The 23,064-nt window shown below is 31.9% G+C and overlaps 1 protein-coding gene across 1 annotated transcript in view; it reads right to left on the bottom strand.

Annotated features, from left to right (window-relative positions):
• The window catches only part of LOC111638845 (transmembrane protein 164-like), a 36,597-nt gene extending 13,533 nt beyond the window's left edge, over window positions 1–23,064 (bottom strand). The window contains exons 1-4 of the mRNA XM_023384601.1: window positions 22,897–23,064; window positions 19,807–20,157; window positions 16,996–17,112; window positions 9,948–10,032 (exon numbers count right to left, since the gene is read on the bottom strand). Of these exons, the coding sequence (XP_023240369.1) occupies window positions 9,948–10,032; window positions 16,996–17,112; window positions 19,807–20,157; window positions 22,897–22,962 (619 nt within the window). The 5' untranslated portion in view covers window positions 22,963–23,064. The remainder of the gene's footprint in view (window positions 1–9,947; window positions 10,033–16,995; window positions 17,113–19,806; window positions 20,158–22,896) is intronic.

Here is a 23,064-nt window from a genome sequence, read left to right as displayed (position 1 = left end):
TACTTAATATTTTGTTTTTACAAGATCAAGTCAAAATGTCTTCAGATAAGCATATCAGGCATATTGTATTTTATTAGTTTCGAAAAGGACACAATGCTGTAGAAACAGTAAAAAAGTTCCTAAAGTGTATAGGAAAGATGGTCCTAAATTTTGAATATGTCAAATTGGTTTAAAAAGTTCTGCCCTAACACAGGCTGCCCTAAAGTTGCCAATGAAAAAAAATTGTGAAAAATCAACAAACAACACATAAACACCAAAAATAAAACAAAAGAAAGGACTGAGAACGTACAAGTGTAATGTAGAGCAAGAGAAGACTCGGGCACACAAAAGACAACATTTATGCTTCAAGCATATTTTTCACTGCATGCACCATTGAAACTCTGAGGCAAATTTTTGTGGAATTTAGTGTTCAAACTTTCAAGTGTTCAAAGTACGAGGTACCACTGTACATGAGAAATAATTCTTGATTAAACAGCATATCTACTCTATGCTATCAGGCACATAAATTGAATAAAAGAAATGTCTGAATTCATATAAACAAAAGATCAAATGATGATTATTTCAATATTTTTTGCTTTCTTATTTTAAAATTTCTGTTCTAGATGTTGTTTTGATTAATTATTCTCATATTTTTCAAGCTAATAAATTCATTTATAGAACTTGTCCCTCAAATTCTTTCCAGTTCACTATGCAACATGTAATTATAAAGAATTATATAATTGGATATAAGTAATACATTAATTAAGCAAATTGTTTTTACCATTCATTCCAGTACGTAGAAGATAGAAAGGAATAATCAGCATCAATATGTGTTGAATCCAGTAAGATTCCAATTCCATAGGTAGCTATAAAAAATAAATATATTAAGATTTTTCAAAATTAAACATAGTAATACCCAAATCAGCACTCAAAATATGATCTTAGAAAGTGGAGCATTATATGGTGCTCTTTTGGCTAAGATTATAACAACATATATATTAATAGAGTGGGTGATCAATTAACGAACATAATCCATCCAAGACTTTATTCACTATCCGAATCGTTTGTTAACCGATTATCGATTTACCATAGGTTTTTATGAGAATTTGATTAATTCATTCTGGAGACCCCAAAAAATAAATCTTCCATCTTCTCGATTATACTGTATCTTTCTTAGATAAGATTGAACTGTGGCCTACTCTGTAGACCTGTTCAAGCCATATTGCCCAGCAACAACAGACATCAGCTCACTCTATCTTTCCTATTATACTCTCATCTTGCAAAACTGATGCAAAACTTAATGAGTGCTTGCCTGACAGTCTTGCAAATACTATAAAACACTTGTAATTTCAGCTTTTTATTTTTCTGACAGAAACAAGGGAGAGTTTCAAAATTTGGAGAATACTATCCAATCAGTATATAACCGGGTTGAGCGTCGATGTCAACGTCTTCTGCGCTCCAAAAAGTTCTGAATTGTTGCCTGAAGACAAGGGAAGACCAATCAGTATTCATTATTTTATGTCACTTCTTGTGTTTATTCTGTGAGGTATTTGTCATCCAAAGATAAAAATCTTTCGCAAAAGTGTTCATTATCCGATTTGTCCATTAACCGATCACACGCTGTATATTATATTAATAAACAGTGAGATGAAGATGATTTGAACATACATTTGAACAGACATTTGTAAGATTCAAACATAAGATTCAGCAAACAAACGTTATAAATCTAAAAAGATTTTCATAAATATTATAACATAGGTCCTCCAGGTTGGGGGTTATTGCATGGAGCTAACAACCCCACCATATAAAAAAATAGAATGGTTACAAAACAGTCACAAGAAAGCAAGCAGACAGCCTTTAAAGGAATCGACAATGGAACTGGAAAAACAGACTGAACATAGGAACTTGGAACGTAAGAAGCCTTTATAGAGCATGAATACTTAAGGAGGTAATAGGAGAACTACAGAGATATAAGATGGATATCACAGCCATCCAAGAAATATGGTGGGAGGAGGATGACATAATCACATTGGAGAACATGATGATCTTATATGGAGGAAGTACTAGACATGAACTAGGTACTGGTTTCATTGTAGCTAAGCATATATGAGACACGATCTTGGCATTTGAATGCATTTCTGCGAGGATTTCCAAGCTCAGAATGAGAGGCTGATGGTTCAATATCACACTGGTTAACACCCACGCTCCCACATAAGTTAGCGATAGAAGAAACAAAGATGAATTCTTTGAGGAGCTGGAGAACACAATGGCTTGACATAGTGATGCTTCTTGGGAACCTTAATGCTAAAACAGGCAAAGAATGGTGCTTCCAACCCACCATAGGAATGGAGAGCCCCCATGAGACAACCAATGATAATGGAGAGCGACTTATTAACTTAGCCAGCACTAGAGATATGAAAATCCATAGTACTAATTTCCCTAGAAAAAACATTCACAAACAAACATGGATATCCCCAGATGGCAAAACTCATAGGAACCAAATAGACTGCGGCGACAAATCACGGACTGGTGAGATGGCGCCACTCCTCTACAAGTTTTCCGTGAATCCCTGATGGAAAAATGGGGACAGGGTTTTTCCCAGAGTGGATTCTGGGTATTGTTGCTTCTTCTTCTTGTCGGGTGATCACTGCCATGAGCACGTGTAGCTCTCTTTCAAGTGTACTCGAGGATTGTTGTAAATAAATGTTGTTTTAGTTTAAAACGTAGTCGTGGACTTAACTAATTCACGTTTACAGCCTTCTGATAAAGACAGTCTTTGTGGAGATGTAAATGGATGGAGAAAGACGGCCAGGTTTCGTCTAACTGACGGCGATCATCCATTACCTCCATCTTAATGCCCACAGGGCAGAAAACACTAAAAAGAAATAAAAAAAAAAAACATATCAATAAATACTACAAGAAATTGTTGAGTACTAGTACCAATGTAGTTATAGGCTTTCTTTAGGTGATAAAAGAAACTCTCAGATCGCTTTGATTTGAAGAAATTTCCTATGATTGCTTTGAAGTGATTTATTGCATGAATGTTCAATTNAGACGGGCCCCGACATATCCGGACGGACCACACCCGAAAAATTCCTGGGGATTTTCGGGAATTTCGGTCAGAAAATACTCTGTTTCTCTGCAACGAAGAGAGATTTAATTTCATCGTTCAACTTAAAAAAATACAGCATTTCAAAATTGTTACGAAATTGTATCAAAACGAAATTTAAATTTAAAGAAATTTGTTTTATTTGTAAACAATCTAGCCTAAAATTTTGATTTTATTTAAAAACTGAAACCTTAATAAATATAAAAATTGGATTTTTGACTCTGAAAATCGAAAAAGTTTGCAGAAACAAAAATCTTTGCATTACAACGTCATTCGCAAAAATCCGAAACGGAAGGAACATGGCGGACATACTGTACGCTGCATGCCACATTTTAATACTAGTAGCCCGGGACGCTCCCTAGTGGGCGTTTTAGCAGTATTACAAATTCCTATGAGGCATGTTTAAAGCAGCGGCAGCTTTACGTTCCTCCACAGTGGCGTATTTCTTTGGTCGTGCCTACAGTGGCTAGCCACTGTAGTCGTGCCATGAAAGGTTTCTATTATTATATTAAAAAATTAGCTTAACTATTTCAAACCTTATCGTTTTATCGTAGCGGTTCAAATCTATCCGGTTTTTCGTTATTCGCCTCCTAGTGAACATTACAGGCATTCCGTGACAATAATAAATTCCTATTACAAATATAATGAATTATTTATATTGTTATATTGACCAAATAATAATTTATTGGCCAAATGAATAATAATAATTTATATTGTTCATTTAAATAATAATTAAAATTGTTAATATAATTTGAATGTTTTAAATATGACACACGATAGGGGCGCCTCTAATGTCCGTTATCAAACGGTTACAGGACAGACGGACAGTTGAATGGGTTATATATATAGATAATACCATTGAAAATGAAAAAGAAATAACATATGATGTGAATGACCACAAAGATATTGTGACGATAACCTGCAGAATTTGAAAGCGTTTTAAAGAGTAAGTGTCAAAGCTTACAAAAGCAGCAAACTAGTTGCACTAATAGAAACATGTTTCTGAAGTAGAATCTAAGACAGCAATAAACACATCATATCTCATGCTTAAATTCTACAACTCCCCATATTACTTGATAAGAGTGATATGTTGAATATTTGAACCTTCATAACTATATGGGGTGTGAGAAATTTCTGCAGGTATGCTATGATAATAATGACGATAATTCTCAATAACTACACACCTTTAAAAACCTAAAAATTCCAGTAAATAATAACTTTAATAGACAAACGTTTTTGATCTATTTAAAATTATTTACTGGAATTTTTAGGTTTTTAAAAATGTGTAGTTGTTTGTTTGTACATATCCAGTTTTGTGTAAGAAGTTAAAACATTTATATGAAGTTATGCTGGCAATTCTCAACAAGCAATGGAGGAAGTATGTTGTTCCTGAAAAAGTGAATGTTTCAGCATTATCTACTTAGTCCATACTTTCCAACCTCTAAATGCAAGAATCAAAAGATTATCAGTATCACCCTAGGAAAATTTCTATTCTATATAACTTTCAGTTTCACAACTCGGCAAGACAATACTGTCTTTCAGGATAAAATTATTCATGGACTTTGTAATTAAGCTGGTCTTAAACCCAAAATTGGCAAAGCACTTGAAATGCTTGATATTTACAAAACTTGAAAGGAGAATGCATAAATTGCAACCAACAAGAGGAAGATTAAGACAGTCTGAGGCTTGTGGTGGCACAAAGTTTGGGATGCCCCTAAAGTTTTACTTTTAACAAAAAAATTAAACACACACACAATTAATTGATCATTATTTATTACAAAACACAACATTTTTCTAGATAGTATGCTAAAAAAAATTTTAATTAAAATTATTCTGACTATAAAATTTCCTTTTAAAATATTTTAAATAATATGCAATGGAATCTTGATTAATGAGCAAAATAAATTGTCAAAAAATGACTTGCTTAACAAGCAACATTTTGCATAACGAGTGGCTAGGAGAGAAGAAATCCTGGATTTTGCACATGCTACATCAGTCTAAGTTTTGCACTCGCATCTTAGTGTCACTTGTGATCACATATTTTTCCATACTTATGTTCAGACATATTACATATAATCAACAACAAACATAGTCTGTTATTTAATAAACACATCAAACGATATGCCATAATTCTTGGGCTATGTAAATATTAGAAATTAATTAATTTGACTAGAGGTAGGCAGTTATGCTGCTATCTTGTATTAAATTTAATGACAGATTCAAAATTAAATTTTAAAAATGTATAAGTAAAAAATTAATTATTTATAATTATTAAATTATAAGTAATTAATTTTTTGTTTTCTATAAATCAAAATTGCATTCTAGGTTGATTCACTTTGTGCTAGAAGAAAAGCTGAAGATGATTCACACTCCTTAACAATGTTTATTGTATAATTTTCTTTGAATAAACTATACACATAAAATATTTGAGTATTTTTTTTGGCATGGAAGGCATTATCATATTTTACATTAACTTATATGGAAAAAATTGTTTCGCTTAATGACTGTTTCACATTACGAGTAAGACTCTGGAATGAATTATGCTCGTTAAGTGAGGTTCCACTGTAATTAGAAAATATGTATTAATTACTAAACATTTAAAGTAAAATAGGAACTTGAACTAATGAGTGATTTGAGTTTACATGACNCTTCTGAAAGCGTGAAAATTAATCTAAATTTGCTAGAATAGTGTGCATTCTAAAATATGTCTAACAGCTAATTTCCTTCTATTGTCATCGGTGTAGTTCAGGTTAAATTTTTATCAAATAATTCCAAAACATTGTGAAGTAGTATCACTCCTACTAATTCTATTTCCATTTAGTTATATAACAATATTTTCCAGTTAGATATGGACTTGTTTTTATTCTTGTATAAAATGTATTTAGTTTTTAAATAATTTACTTGTAATTTGATTGGAATAAAATAATTCCAAATTGTCAACAACAAAGAATTCATATCAGAAATCATTTTAAACACACAAGAATCAGCTAATGTCAAAATTATAATGTAAAAAAAATAAATTTGAATATATATTGTTGAGTATCATATACAGGACTGATCTTTGAGGAACATTTTTCAATATGCCAAACAATTGCTGGATTATAAATAAGACCTACTTGAACCTTTAACCGATGTGTATAGAAGTTAATCTTTCCAATACGAACATTTTCTTAACCCCTTCTGGGCTCTTCTTCAGATATAGCTGGATCGAACATCAAACAAAAAAATTTGAATACATCTGAACGCTGCTGAGTTTGAATCGCACTTCAATAGAGCGCGTGTAATTGTCACCACACCCCATATTCATCACCTAAAGTGGTTGGAAGAGATGGAAATTTTTAAGGCATACGACACATCCACATGTATTAATTCAAGAGACGAAATCAGCCTTTCCAAGGCATGGCAAAACGCACTACATACGGAGTAACAACGGTATACTATTTATTAAGTGTTAAAAAATAAAATAAAATAAAAGGTACTGGGGAACATGTGAGAACATTATTGGATAATTGTGTATCAATGGCACATTTTTTTAAATATCCTAATAATATCTTTCTCTTGAATATGGACATTTATCGTTATCTTCGAACACTTTCAAACTTTATCACGTGACGAAATAAATGAACGAACCATGCGATTCAAACTCAGCAGCGTTCAGATGTATTCAAATTTTTTCGTTTGATGTTCGATCCAGCTATACCTGAAGAAGAGCCCAGAAGGGGCTAAGAAAACGTTCGTATTGGAAAGATTAATTTCTATACACATCGGTTAAAGGTTCAAGTAGGTCTTATTTATTTTTACACAACCCAGTGCGCAGTTGCTGTTTTATAATTGCTGGATTAAAATCGGGCTACTTCACCTCTATTGTTTTTAATCAAATTTTAAATAATTTGGTACTAGTGATATATTGAGTGCCATATCTTATTAAATTTAATAATTCAAATTAAATTAACATTAATAAATAATTTAGAATAGTATGGAAGAAAAGAATCGGCCTGGAGTCAGACCCGAACCTACAACTCCCGCTTACCATGCGGACGCGTTGCCACCAGCACCATTTAATTAAATTCTACATGTGCTCCCACTGATTTAGAATTTAATTAAAAATAATAGCGGTAAAATAGCACAATTTAATCTGGCAATCATTTGACATTGAATAATTATTATTAACTTTTACACTATTTTTTTTTTTTTTCAAAATAATTCTTTAACTAAATAAATATCTTTCCTTTTGTACTAATTCAATTTAGTTAATATTTTTGCTTCTTTGGGATTACCAATACAGTAGAGTCTCAAAAACTTGGCACTCAATAACCCGGCAGTCCGGATAACTCGGCCACACCCTGGCAGGGAAAAAAAATCCTTAGTTAATTAATTTTCATTATAGACAGCTTTATGCCTCAAAGTATTTTTCTGAGGTCTGTCTTATCGGGTAAATTACTGTACACAGTGTATTCATTAATTTTCATTTTCATGTAGTAAAGGCTCTATGCCTTCATAAAGGACGTACTTTTCCTTTGTTTAAGGGTATTTGGGCAGTTTATTCTCTGTTGTATTCTCAAGTAAGCAATATATACAAGTACAGTACAGTATTTTCTGAGGAAACACTCATACTTATTTTTTTTAACCCCATTCCCGATAACCCGGCATTTTCACAAACTCGGCCACCCTTCGGTCCACATTAGGCCAAGTTTGAGACTCTACTGTATTTAGGTATTTATATCAATGCAATTCAGTAAACTGATTATGCAACTTAACTGGTTTTTCAAGACTTTTTTGAGTTGAAAGATTAGGAGTCTTGAAAAACCGGTTAAGTTACATCAGTTTATTGAATTGCATTGACGCAAACGCCTAATTAGTTATTCACCATATCAAATGCTTTCAAGAGATCTAAAGACAATTATATCATATAATTGAAAAATAAAGTTCATTGGTTAGATGGGTACAGTAATAAACAATCACATCTTTAGAAGAGTTATTTGTTCTATATAAATATTGATTACATTTATTTAGTTGATATTTATTTAAAAACATTCAATTTAATACGAAATATTCTATCATATATCTAACTAATTATCAAAGTTACAATAATAGAATTTCATTCTGTGTTACCATAGTAATAAACAGGATTCTTACTCAAATTTTTGTTTTAAATTCCATGACTTTCTCTGATTTCTTCTGACCAACTTTGTACAAATTCCCTGACCCCCATGTCCCTTACAATATGTTATATTGAAAAAACAAAACAGCATTTGGCTTACTATGCACATTTGCTATTGCTTCTCCAACTTTTTAATTGTATTTTCTAATTAAACAGCTATATATTTNTTGGGTGAGTCACATATCCCAGAAGAGAAGTCAGTTGAAGGAAAGTGTTATCTTCAACCAAATCTTATTTCCTTGTCACTTTTTTGTGCTTTATTTTAGCAAATTTATAATTATTAATATTTAAACTTAACAACCTATAGCCCAGGGAACTCAACTGCTTTCATGCTTTACAATACATTACTTTTTTTCATCTCAACCACCAATACTACAACCAGTAACATCTGCAAATTATACAAAAAGGGCATCACAAGCTGTAAAAAATGGCATCATACAATTATGCAAGAAGCTTCAAACTATGATTCAACATAGGATCGCACAAGGTGGCACTGGTTACAATCAAGGCCAAGTTTTAGTCGAAATAAGATGAACTTGTATGGGGCAATGATCAAATGTTGTTCATTAGTTTTTTATATTTGCAGAATGGGCTGTAAGTCATGAATTTTCTGTTTGTTGATAATAGAATTTGAGGTCCCCTTGGGGATTAGGAAAAAAAGGCAACCTGAACAAAGAGGGGAGAGGTACATGCTCCAGTGTATGGATGGCCTCGACTACAACCTTCCTTTCAGGTTTTGTTGCTTCCACACGCTTCTTGAATCTCTAGTTAATAATTTGGGGTTATATTGAATTGAATAAAATGTTTTTATGTATTTTTTAAAACAGCTGTCCTTACTTAACATAGATGTGTGATTTAATTATAACTGTTGTAAAATTTAACACATTATTGATAATGTAAAATTGTATTCTTTGTTCAGAAGTTTATTTTATACTTTTTACTTAATATTTTGTTTTTACAAGATCAAGTCAAAATGTCTTCAGATAAGCATATCAGGCATATTGTATTTTATTAGTTTCGAAAAGGACACAATGCTGTAGAAACAGTAAAAAAGTTCCTAAAGTGTATAGGAAAGATGGTCCTAAATTTTGAATATGTCAAATTGGTTTAAAAAGTTCTGCCCTAACACAGGCTGCCCTAAAGTTGCCAATGAAAAAAAATTGTGAAAAATCAACAAACAACACATAAACACCAAAAATAAAACAAAAGAAAGGACTGAGAACGTACAAGTGTAATGTAGAGCAAGAGAAGACTCGGGCACACAAAAGACAACATTTATGCTTCAAGCATATTTTTCACTGCATGCACCATTGAAACTCTGAGGCAAATTTTTGTGGAATTTAGTGTTCAAACTTTCAAGTGTTCAAAGTACGAGGTACCACTGTACATGAGAAATAATTCTTGATTAAACAGCATATCTACTCTATGCTATCAGGCACATAAATTGAATAAAAGAAATGTCTGAATTCATATAAACAAAAGATCAAATGATGATTATTTCAATATTTTTTGCTTTCTTATTTTAAAATTTCTGTTCTAGATGTTGTTTTGATTAATTATTCTCATATTTTTCAAGCTAATAAATTCATTTATAGAACTTGTCCCTCAAATTCTTTCCAGTTCACTATGCAACATGTAATTATAAAGAATTATATAATTGGATATAAGTAATACATTAATTAAGCAAATTGTTTTTACCATTCATTCCAGTACGTAGAAGATAGAAAGGAATAATCAGCATCAATATGTGTTGAATCCAGTAAGATTCCAATTCCATAGGTAGCTATAAAAAATAAATATATTAAGATTTTTCAAAATTAAACATAGTAATACCCAAATCAGCACTCAAAATATGATCTTAGAAAGTGGAGCATTATATGGTGCTCTTTTGGCTAAGATTATAACAACATATATATTAATAGAGTGGGTGATCAATTAACGAACATAATCCATCCAAGACTTTATTCACTATCCGAATCGTTTGTTAACCGATTATCGATTTACCATAGGTTTTTATGAGAATTTGATTAATTCATTCTGGAGACCCCAAAAAATAAATCTTCCATCTTCTCGATTATACTGTATCTTTCTTAGATAAGATTGAACTGTGGCCTACTCTGTAGACCTGTTCAAGCCATATTGCCCAGCAACAACAGACATCAGCTCACTCTATCTTTCCTATTATACTCTCATCTTGCAAAACTGATGCAAAACTTAATGAGTGCTTGCCTGACAGTCTTGCAAATACTATAAAACACTTGTAATTTCAGCTTTTTATTTTTCTGACAGAAACAAGGGAGAGTTTCAAAATTTGGAGAATACTATCCAATCAGTATATAACCGGGTTGAGCGTCGATGTCAACGTCTTCTGCGCTCCAAAAAGTTCTGAATTGTTGCCTGAAGACAAGGGAAGACCAATCAGTATTCATTATTTTATGTCACTTCTTGTGTTTATTCTGTGAGGTATTTGTCATCCAAAGATAAAAATCTTTCGCAAAAGTGTTCATTATCCGATTTGTCCATTAACCGATCACACGCTGTATATTATATTAATAAACAGTGAGATGAAGATGATTTGAACATACATTTGAACAGACATTTGTAAGATTCAAACATAAGATTCAGCAAACAAACGTTATAAATCTAAAAAGATTTTCATAAATATTATAACATAGGTCCTCCAGGTTGGGGGTTATTGCATGGAGCTAACAACCCCACCATATAAAAAAATAGAATGGTTACAAAACAGTCACAAGAAAGCAAGCAGACAGCCTTTAAAGGAATCGACAATGGAACTGGAAAAACAGACTGAACATAGGAACTTGGAACGTAAGAAGCCTTTATAGAGCATGAATACTTAAGGAGGTAATAGGAGAACTACAGAGATATAAGATGGATATCACAGCCATCCAAGAAATATGGTGGGAGGAGGATGACATAATCACATTGGAGAACATGATGATCTTATATGGAGGAAGTACTAGACATGAACTAGGTACTGGTTTCATTGTAGCTAAGCATATATGAGACACGATCTTGGCATTTGAATGCATTTCTGCGAGGATTTCCAAGCTCAGAATGAGAGGCTGATGGTTCAATATCACACTGGTTAACACCCACGCTCCCACATAAGTTAGCGATAGAAGAAACAAAGATGAATTCTTTGAGGAGCTGGAGAACACAATGGCTTGACATAGTGATGCTTCTTGGGAACCTTAATGCTAAAACAGGCAAAGAATGGTGCTTCCAACCCACCATAGGAATGGAGAGCCCCCATGAGACAACCAATGATAATGGAGAGCGACTTATTAACTTAGCCAGCACTAGAGATATGAAAATCCATAGTACTAATTTCCCTAGAAAAAACATTCACAAACAAACATGGATATCCCCAGATGGCAAAACTCATAGGAACCAAATAGATTGCGGCGACAAATCACGGACTGGTGAGATGGCGCCACTCCTCTACAAGTTTTCCGTGAATCCCTGATGGAAAAATGGGGACAGGGTTTTTCCCAGAGTGGATTCTGGGTATTGTTGCTTCTTCTTCTTGTCGGGTGATCACTGCCATGAGCACGTGTAGCTCTCTTTCAAGTGTACTCGAGGATTGTTGTAAATAAATGTTGTTTTAGTTTAAAACGTAGTCGTGGACTTAACTAATTCACGTTTACAGCCTTCTGATAAAGACAGTCTTTGTGGAGATGTAAATGGATGGAGAAAGACGGCCAGGTTTCGTCTAACTGACGGCGATCATCCATTACCTCCAAGATCATACACTCATTAAACAAAAGATTTTTCCAAAAGATGGAAAGAATATTTCCAAAAGATGGAAAGAATATTTCCAGGATCTTCTGAATTGTCCAGACCCCATGACTCCAGTCACATTCCTCCCAAAACACACTGTTCAACCAGAAGTTAAAGAACCCACTCAGAGTGAAGTTCAGGTCATCATACAAAATATACATAATCACAAAGCAGCAGGGACTGACAATATCAAACCAGAGCTCATCAAATATGGTGGACAGCAACTTTCAAAGACAGTCCATAATCTGATTCCGCAGATCTGGAGACAGAAAAGAATGACAATGGAATGGAAGGAAGCAGGCAAAATCCCAATACATAAGGAAGGAAATAAAATGGAGTGTAAAAACTACAGAGGGATCTACCTACTCCAAGTGACATACAAGATCCTGTCATCTCTAGTTATGAGGAGATTGACTCCATATGTGGAGGGAATCATGGGTGAATATCAAACTGGTTTCCGAAAAAACAGAGCCACAACCAATCTTTGCATTAAGACAGGTTCTTAAGAAGAACTGGGAATACACAATGTCGACACACACCTGTTTTTCATTGATTTTTAAAAGGCATATGACAGCATTCACAGGCAATCAGTGTGGAAGACCATGAAGGAGTTTGAGATACCAGACAAACTCTCCAGAATTGTGGAAATTTGCATGAATGAAGTATGGTATACAGTAAAAACCACGCCACAAGGTCGGACAGCTTTCAGAGCAAAACAGGACTGAAACAACATGCCCTGTCTCCTCTTCTCTTTAACATTGCTTCTAGAAAAAGTTGTCAGAATGGCCCAGGAGATAGACAATAAAAGGGAAAATGACTCAAGAGACAAACTGTCACTACTAACATATGCAGATGACATTGTCATAATTGGAGCATCTCAAGAGGAGGTGACAAGATTATCATCAAAATTAGCAACAGCTGCCAAGAGCACGGGTCTGATCATCAATGAAGATTAGACTAAATACATGGTTATTTCTAAAAAGGAAGAATCCCACAAAGAACATGTAACCATAGAAAATATGACATTCAGCTCTACAGAATCCTTCAAGTACTTGGGGACTGACAAACAGAAACAATGACATCAAGAAAGAGATGGGGACTTGCTTACTACAGGGAAACAAAATGCACTTCAGGCTCACAAACATACTAAAAAGCATACTACTTAGTAAAAGGATGAAGCTAACTGTATATGAGTCACTGATTAGACCTGTGATTCTGTATGGATGTGAAACATGGCCAATGACAAAACAAGAGGAACTACAACTACAGAGATTCTAAAACAAAATACCAAAGAAAATCTTCGGACCTGTTAAAGACTATGAGGAAAATGGTATCATGGTCAACGGAGAACCAATATGGAGAAAAAGAACAAACCAGGAACTGAAGATAACCTACAGCAAGCCCATGATTACACAAGTGATTAAAGCCAGAAGATTACAGTGGCTAAGCCATATCATAAGGCATTCCTATAATGGCAACAGCTTCACGAGGGCTTCACTATGAGGGGAAAGGGAAGAGGCCAAGAGGCTGTCCCAGAAAAAAATGGATAGATGGGGTCACCGAAGATCTTCAAGACCTCGGAATTGAAGATTGTCAGAGGCAGTCTATAGACCGAACAAGATGGAGAAAGATTGTGACTGCAGCTAAGGATCTCCGAGGCCCATAATGCCAGAAGAAGAAGAATTAAACAGTAAATCACGGTGTCTACTCAATCTCAAAATAATTTCTGTGAGAATTCCAGGTTTTCCTAGACAATTTTAAGATTTTTCCAGACTTAATTAAGAATATTGGAAAATATTTTAAAAAGAACATTTTAATTAGACTTGAAATAGTCATATAAAAATCCAGCAAATTGTTTAATTTAGCAAGTAAGAACTTTACAAATTCAACTTAAACTAGCTAATATCACACAAATTTTTCATAATGTACTTGAGTAGAATATATCTAAAGTTACTATAGAACAATGAAAGGCTTATCTAATTTTTTGTAATTTCCTTTTACGAAACTATTCAAGAACATTAAAAACAAGAAAATTTAAAAATTATATAAAATATAAAAGTGTAGCTGTAAAATGATTATAAGGAATGAGAATTTAATAATATATCCATATCAATGCATTTATATGGTCTGTATCTTGTACCCTTTTAGATTTTATCTATAAATGTCCTGCAATTGTATGTGCTTAGCCAATTGTAAGTCATAATCAGTTTAAATATGGAAGTCTTGCTAGTGTGTGAAAGATGAAAGTAAAGTGGATTAGACATCTTATCTGGAGCGATACTGATGTTCTTTGGTTCAAGAAACATGACTACATTGATACTACATTATGTCGAAATATCTACTTAGAAATTGTTTTAATTTAATTTAATTGTTTCAGCTAAAGAGAGCCTCTGAAGAAACCCAAAAATGTTTATGATTGAATACTTAATATGCTGGAAGTTGTATTGTAAGCATAAATTAGTTATTGTATAAAGTTCCTGCTTCTGAAATGTTTCTATAAATTTATTTTTATTTACCCATTCAATAAGTAATAAAACTTAATTTAAAAACCTCTTGCATTATAAAATTTATATATACAGAAATTCATAAAAATCATACTGAAATATTAACACTGCTCATAGGATTGATCCTGTACACAAAATTTTGCACACCACACAGACTATAGAATGGTTGTGAGGCCAACTCTGAATATATTCATTTGATTTTGGTGGCCACTGTGTAAAATTGACTGAGTAAAAATGTTTCATGATACAAATAGGTGAGTTGTGACTTTAGATACAAGCGTAGATATTGTACAGTATATATACCACCAGTATTACTATTTTTCTACTTGTTATAATTATAATCAAAAATTTTTTTTGCATGTTTACATCCCAATTTCACTGCATACTACTAGAACACAGCATAAACCCAGTTGATTGATGAGAAAAGTCATCATCGACCTTAATTATAGTAGTTTTTTTTTTATACGGGACATTTTTGGCCTAAATTAGATCAAAGACATTCCAGTTAGTAGTAAATTTATTGCCAATCTTAATTATAGCATTGGGATTTTTTTTCCTCCTCCTCCTGTCTAGAACAGAGGTGCCAAGATATGCGATTCCATCTGTGACTTGTTGGCATTGTCCTCATTATTCCTGAGTAACTTGTACATCGATTATATTTAAAAGTAAAATAAAATTTTCTTCCTACTTCCTTGTATATTTTAGTCAATTTTTTATTAAAAAATATCACTAATATCTTTTAGCTTGTGCTTATTCTGACAAAGTTTTGTTATGTCCTACAAACTTATACATTAAAATTAGTCTCAATCTTAGTCAGTAGTAATGGATTTTATTCTTTCCAACACCTCATATATATATTATGCATAATAACCATCTACAAGTCTGCATAATAAAAATTTTGAGAGGTAGAAGCTTATATAAAATTGGATCTTCAGAAACAAAAAGAATGTGCAGGGGATTAAAAGTTAGTTTGGCACACATTCATTTTCTTTCAATGCTTCATGCTTTACTGTAAAATAAATGACCAGGAAATGAACTGAATTTAAACATTCTTGCTCTAACATAATTCTAAGAGAAGGCCATAAGGACTGTTTTTAACAATGTTTGCTTTTCTCTTGCTAAATTTAGCAAGGGAAATGTCACTTAACACGTGGCTCTAGTGCTAAATTAGCATTTAATTAATAGTAGTAATAGCAATTTAGCCTAATTTAATCCAGCAATTGTTTGGTTTTAATGTTTGCTTTTGTGTTTTTTGCCATTAATTCACAAAGCAAACTAGCAACTGGATTTCTCTACAGTATCTCTTCTCTATAGGTAAACTAGTAGCCCGGGACGCCCCCTAGTGGGCGTTTTAGCAGTATTACAGATTCCTATGAGGAATGTTTAAAGCAGCGGCAGCTTTACGTTCCTCCACAGTGGCGTATTTCTTTGGTCGTGCCATGAAAGGTTTCTATTATTATATTAAAAAATTAGCTTAACTATTTCAAACCTTATCGTTTTATCGTAGCGGTTCAAATCTATCCGGTTTTTCGTTATNCGAATTTAGTGCGAGTCAATTTTTTAATGGAAAATAAATGGTTGAAAAATATCGCGTTATATTTGGACTAATATGGTAATTTATATTAAATTTACCAATATCGAGTGGCGCTGACAACGATGCTAAACATTAGATATTGGTACTACTGTAGAAAATGCCAATACTAAGCTCTTAAAGACCGCTAAATAAGACAACACAGAAACACAGATGTTTTCATGTTTCATTCTCTAAGATTTATGATAATTATATTAACATTTACTGTAAATGTACATATTTTAATATGATTTAGTGTGTTTTAACGCTTTTCTAGTGATATAACAACTTCAATATTTGTGGCAGACAGACGTAAAGTCGAATAAAATGACAAACTCAATTTTTATTTTTCTATATATTTTTTGACAAGCGATGTATAATCGAGAACGACGTAACTCGAGGTATACCTGTAATTAAATTAAAATTATAATAATATAATTTTTAAATTTCCCAAAATCTGAAGCAAAATGAAATGATACAGAAAANATTATTTCGCTTAATGACTGTTTCACATTACGAGTAAGACTCTGGAATGAATTATGCTCGTTAAGTGAGGTTCCACTGTAATTAGAAAATATGTATTAATTACTAAACATTTAAAGTAAAATAGGAACTTGAACTAATGAGTGATTTGAGTTTACATGACTAACAGTTTGATTGGCTAGGTAAAAGTAAACAAAAATGACTATTTCTAAGCAAACCGCATGTTCAGATTCATCATTTACATATATATATTTTTTCATAAAAATAGGATTACAGATTCAAGAGAGTATACTACACTTAGAATAGCAATAAGCAGGTTATTACTGTATAAATTTAAGGATGAACAATAGCAAGATGTTTTTAAACCTATCACTTAATGCATTACCTCACGAGTATTAAGTACTGGAAAGAATATTGCCAGAAGAGGACCATTTAAACAGTGGATTTGTATTCTGAAGAGAGTTGTTACCAAACGAGAAGGTGGAACCGAAAGCAGAAATATCTGAAAAAATAAATAAATAACTGTTTAAAAATTTTATAATAATATTTTAATCAAATAAACAATTCTTTAGTATTTATTTTATACACAATAATTTTCTGGAATATAAGAAGTCATTTTTCAGAAAAAATTACACATTACTGAAAGTAAGTATAACATCTTATCAGGATTATTTACATATTAACACTGTAATGACCATACAAAATTTTTTTTTGGGCCAATTCAATCCTTTTTTTTCTATAAGGATTAAATTGGCCCAAAAAGTTCTTTGTATCATCATTACACTGTTCATATTATCATACATTGACTAAAAACAAATTTAGAAGTTTGTGTTTAAAACAATTCCATATCAAAGAAAAAAAATGAAGGATTATAATGAAGGATTATAATGATAATCTTTATCCTCATTTTAAGTGGCAGGAAAATTAACTTTTGAAATCTCTTCTATAGTTAAATCAGTCATTGCTTTCTTCAAACAGTAAATCATCTTCACTACCATCAATGGCATTACTAACGCTACAATTATTAAATTATTTAAGAATAAGTACAGTTTTACTGCATTCCGCAAGGTTTTAACCCATAAGATACACACTAGTTTTGGGAAAATACATTTTATACATTGACAAGTTAAATTTCTTTATTATGAAAAGAGAAGACACTGAGGTTGGCGTTACATGTGCATTTTTTTAATCGACCTCAGTCTCTTCTCTTTTCATAATACAGTATTTTAGTGTGACACTCATCCTATGGGTCACTAAATTTCTTTAAAAAAGTCCTTTTAAGTATCTAAATATTTCTTTGGAAGTAAATACATATTCCATTTTTAAAACAGAATCCTACCGATAGATAAAATCGGCTTGCAATAAAGATTAATTACTCCAAAGATCAATCTATAAATCTTTTGCAATCATGCTTGTAATATATCAGGTATTTCATAACCTCCCTCTTTCTGGTTCAAATGGAAAATTAACTTTTGTAAAATATTCTTCGTACAAATGAATGTATATAGTATTAAATTCTATATAGTCATTCTGCTGGAATAAATAAAAAAACAGAAGGATTTAAACTGACAAATATAACTTTGATAGAAGCTGCCTAGAATAAGGACAAATGTTAGAGCAATACTTTATAATGAAAAAGCTCACTTTTAAAGATAGATAAAACTATTAATTCATTTGCTAACAATGTTATTGTTAATAAAAGAGCATAAAGAATGTTTCTTAATCAAGTTGTAAAATTTATAACTTGTAAACTTGTATAAATGTTTGTTATTTTTATTGCTATTTTATCAACCAAGAAAAAAATTTGTATTTTATCCAAGAAGAAATAACTAATTTTAATAGTTTGTGATTAAAACTCAAATATTACAAAAATGAAAAAAATTGTAATGAAGTAGTGGTGAAAAATCTAGATTTTCATAATTATAGTTTTTATGAAAACAGATGTGTTAGATTGAATTGGGTTGACAGAAGTAAACATTGCAACATTTAGGCAATCTGCAAGAGGACTTTCGATCAGAAACTACCACAATTTAGGAGTTAAAGAAGTGTAGAAAACACGAACATTCATGTGGCTAGCCTGTTGGTCAAGAACAAACAATGCCATCTTGAAATATTTCAGAAAAATATATCATTTTGAAAGAAGCATAAAATCAAACTTCAGTTTTAAAAATATTAATTCAAAGTGTCTCAACGATTTCAGTACAGTAGACCCCCTATAACACGGGCTCATGTAAGACGGATTCGTTTTAGCAAAAGCAAAAATTCTGGGAGTTCTTGGAGCTTGAATAGTTGCATTCTGCATTTGTAAGAGTCTAGCCAATGGGGTTAAGGTGAATTTCCTATAACCAGAGATTACAAGAACACATCAGAAACACGGAATGCCGTACAGTACCCAGCAAATACTTAGTCTTTACAACATAGAGTCAAGAAATTCACCTTAACCCCATTGGCTAGACTCTTACAAATGCAGAATGCAACTATTCAAGCTCCAAGACGGATTCGTTTAACACGGAAGAAAAATTGCCATCATGTTCATATAACACGCTAAAAGAGACTCATATAACACGGTAAAAGAATGACACAGATTGTCACGGCCGACTCGTGTCTCGACAGGATTGGTCAAATCTGGACCGATAGCAGACATTGCATACACCATTGAGTTTAAATGAGCAGTGGACCTACTAAAAACCATTTATTATTTAACAGTCATAAAAATTATATTTATATTAATGATGTCTCCAAAGTTCAGTGAATTTTTCGCAGAAAAATAACTTATCAGGAAACATGCGCCTGCCATTCAATGAGCTGCTCCACGACAAAAACAAGCTTAAGTAATGGAGTCTTTGAATGGTGCACACTTGGCAAGTAATCCTACAATTTTTTCTTTATAGCATAGTTTATACAGATTATTCCCGAAAAATTATATGTGCTTTGGAAATGTTGAGTCATAGTCTAAAATTGATTAATTTTATGGAAGAAAACCTTGCAAACAGCCATAGCTGCTAAACTGCACACGTGCCGGGCTGTGATTGGCTAATGTATTTAAGTGACTCATACAACACGGAATTCATATAACATGGAACGTATCTACCGTGTTATAGGGGGGTCTACTGTATAATATTAACTAACTTAGCTTAAATCTATGAATGTGACTGTTAGCTTTAAAAACACAAATCTAAATAAAAACAACACTTACTTGTATCATAGTGACTACATGGCAAGGATTTAAAAAATATATCACTGTTTTAGATGAAAATTTGAAACCAATTTCCATTCCTAAAACTAAACACATCAGCATCAATAAAGATCTCCTGCCACCTCGATCTTGTTTTGAAATTTCTGGAACTGCCGGTATGTGAATTCTTCTTACGCCCCAATAAAGGTAAATTAATGCTAATATAGTGGCAAATATTGTTTCGTATAATCTTCTGTTGGGAGAAAGATACTTCACACAGTCTGGTCCACCGTTTCCTTCGATACTGTGATCTACACCACTGATAGCCCAGTCTGTCACGTTTCCAAGAGAAAACAACTGCATTTTCTTACACTGTATAAAAAATTTAAATTGAAAAAAGTTATTAAAATTTGTAAATAGCAACTTATGAGAAATACATCAATTATTATATATAATTAAGAAATTCTAATTAAATGTCAGGTTTTTTAAATTAGAAACTTTCTTTCAAAATTTAACATTGCATAAATCATTAAACTGGGAGAGACAGATAATATAACTACATTATAAACAGAATTTATGATAATACATTATTCAGAATATTTTAACAGTAATTTTTTTGTTGTTGGATTGTAATTTTCATATTGCAAACCCATACATTCCCATTATCATCTGTCCTTTATCTGGGAAAATGGTTTAGATAGATGAAAACAGAGCAGAAACTGTAACCAATTAACTGTATACGAACTTTAATTGGACCAGAAGTCACCCAATTTCACTTCAAAATTTTCTCAAGAACGGAAATTACATAGACAAAAATTGAGACTAGATATGAAAAGTTCAGCATCAGAAGCCCTGATTAACTATTGATAAAACAAACTTCCAATGGACCAGAAGTCATGTAATTTTTTTAAGTTAAAAAATGCTTAAAAATTTCAGCATGACATTGTGATGACATCACAATAATATGCATTCTATTAAATTACCAAATGATCGCCTAAATATCGGGCTATAATTAAATTATTGGAATAAAGTAACTGGCAAGCGCACCGCACAGCAAGCGGAGGTTGCGGGTTCAAGCCCCGTCCCGGGCCAGTTCTTTTATTCCGGAAGGTTCTAAAATTTATTTAATTAATTTATTTAATTTTAATTATTAATTTACTTAAGTGATGGCACCTAACGCCTACCTCTAATGTCAAATTACTTTATTCCAATCATTTAATTATAGCCCGATATTTAGGCAATCGTTTGGTAATTTAATATATACTATTCGGGATTTGTTATTTATATATGCATTCTATTTTTAAATACATATTGTGTGGAATCAAGAATTCTGATAAACAGACATTTCAATGTTAACAAGTTTGTATTACATGCTAACCAATATTTTGTATGATATCAAAGCGTGTCGTGGTTCCATGAATTCAATAACAATTATATTATGTCATTTATTTTAAAGCACACTGCTTCCCACTTTCCAAAGTCACACAAGCTAAAGTGGCAACATAACTCTCATCACAATTAAGAGCAGTTTTTAACTTTAATGTTGACCCCAATGCTTATGGAATCAATATTAATGTTATCATTGGAGGTATAAACCTCCAGGGATAAAGTCTACCAACTCTAATCCATACTGAAAAATGAGCATTGATTCTTCCTTCAAGCCATTGTGTTTCAATGAAGTATATATTTGGAGCAACTGACAAGTTTATTTTTTTATTTTTAAACATATCCAAATAAGATAAAGCACCGTAAAACAATGAAGAAAATATGAGCTTTGCCATTTGATGGTATGACCGTTGATGTGTTTTTTTTTTTGTAAAGCTTTTAAGTCCCTTCCACTTTGTATTAACAGAGTTAGACTGTATAGAGTATAATATTCACTTCTATATCTTAAAGCAGTTTTAAAGTTCTTTATCTCTAAAATAATATAAAAAGAAATATTATAATTTAAAATTATTATTATTATTATTATTATTTAAAAACTATTCCAGTTAACTTGATTATATTAAAATCATAAACGAAAAATAGTTTAAGTTAAATAATAAATTTCATCAATTAAAAAAAAATGTACTTCGCATTAATGCTGTCTTTGCGTAAACCGATGATATAATCTCAGTGTTTGACTGTATATATCACAACTTTTATTTAGGTATTTTACTAGTTTATTACTATAAAGACAGACGCACAAACCATCTGTACACATTTTAGTTCTTGAAATATACAGAAAAATTGAAAGCAAAATTACAGAAAATGTCCTCAGAAAGAATAATCAATATGTTATTTTTAAACTAATGAAAAATTTAAAAAAAGCAGTTTCTAAGAGTTAGACAATAGAATAAAAAAATAACACTATTCTATAGAATATATCAATATATTTGATTTTTTTTTTTAATTTTTAAACATATTTAAAATGATTAAGAATGTTATTAAAAGAATGTTAGGTTTACACCTAACCTAAGTGGAAAAATTTACTAACAAAAAAAGCTGGAGGAGATATTATTAATATATTGTCACAGAACAATGACAACACAGTTCAGACAAAGTAGTTCAATTTCTTCACAAAAACATAGCATTCAACTATAGTCTGTATATGAAAAGAATCAACTTAAAAGCAATGTCACGTATAATGTCATTTCAGTTAATTAAAGTAAATCAGCACATTCCCTAATGATGTCGGTGCTTTTCACTTAAAATTCACACTTTGCCTACCATATTATGTTATTTTCCCTCACTTGATGGCAGAACGACTTTTCCGTTAATTGTGTTAATGCATGCTATAAAAAAAATTAACTGTAAATAATTATGTATTTAACATCTACTATAGAAAACTTTGTTTTCCAATATCAAAACATGAAGCTTCTGTAACACTGTTTATAATGGTAGCGACATGTTTAACAAATGAAGAAACAAGAAGTAACTTGCCACAACTAAGCAATCAATAGCTGATGTTCATCAGTTGATTATTTCCATAGACCTAAGTTGATTAGTTTCACAGACAAACTATAACTATAGAATAACTTAATAATCCCAAAACCAAAAGAAATAATACAAAAATAAAGGAACTAAATCAAATAAATAAAAATATATATAGAATAACAAGATGTTGGAAACCTTAAAGCAGTGAATAACAGTCCTAGGTTCATATGATTCTAAAATTGAACTGATGCCCAAGCACATTCATGTTTATAAACATCCTTTCAAAAAGATGCAGTGGCCTCTATTCCTATTATTGGCTGAAAGCCACAGTGTCGAGAGTCCATTTCAATACCAACACATTAC

The sequence above is a fragment of the Centruroides sculpturatus genome, unplaced genomic scaffold (genome assembly GCF_000671375.1).
Source record: "Centruroides sculpturatus isolate CEXI.00-Female unplaced genomic scaffold, Cexi_2.0 scaffold1109, whole genome shotgun sequence".
In the NCBI taxonomy this organism is placed as follows: Eukaryota; Metazoa; Arthropoda; class Arachnida; order Scorpiones; family Buthidae; genus Centruroides; species Centruroides sculpturatus.
Note: the sequence above shows the minus strand (reverse complement) of the source record. Positions and strands in the feature narration are given on the sequence as shown.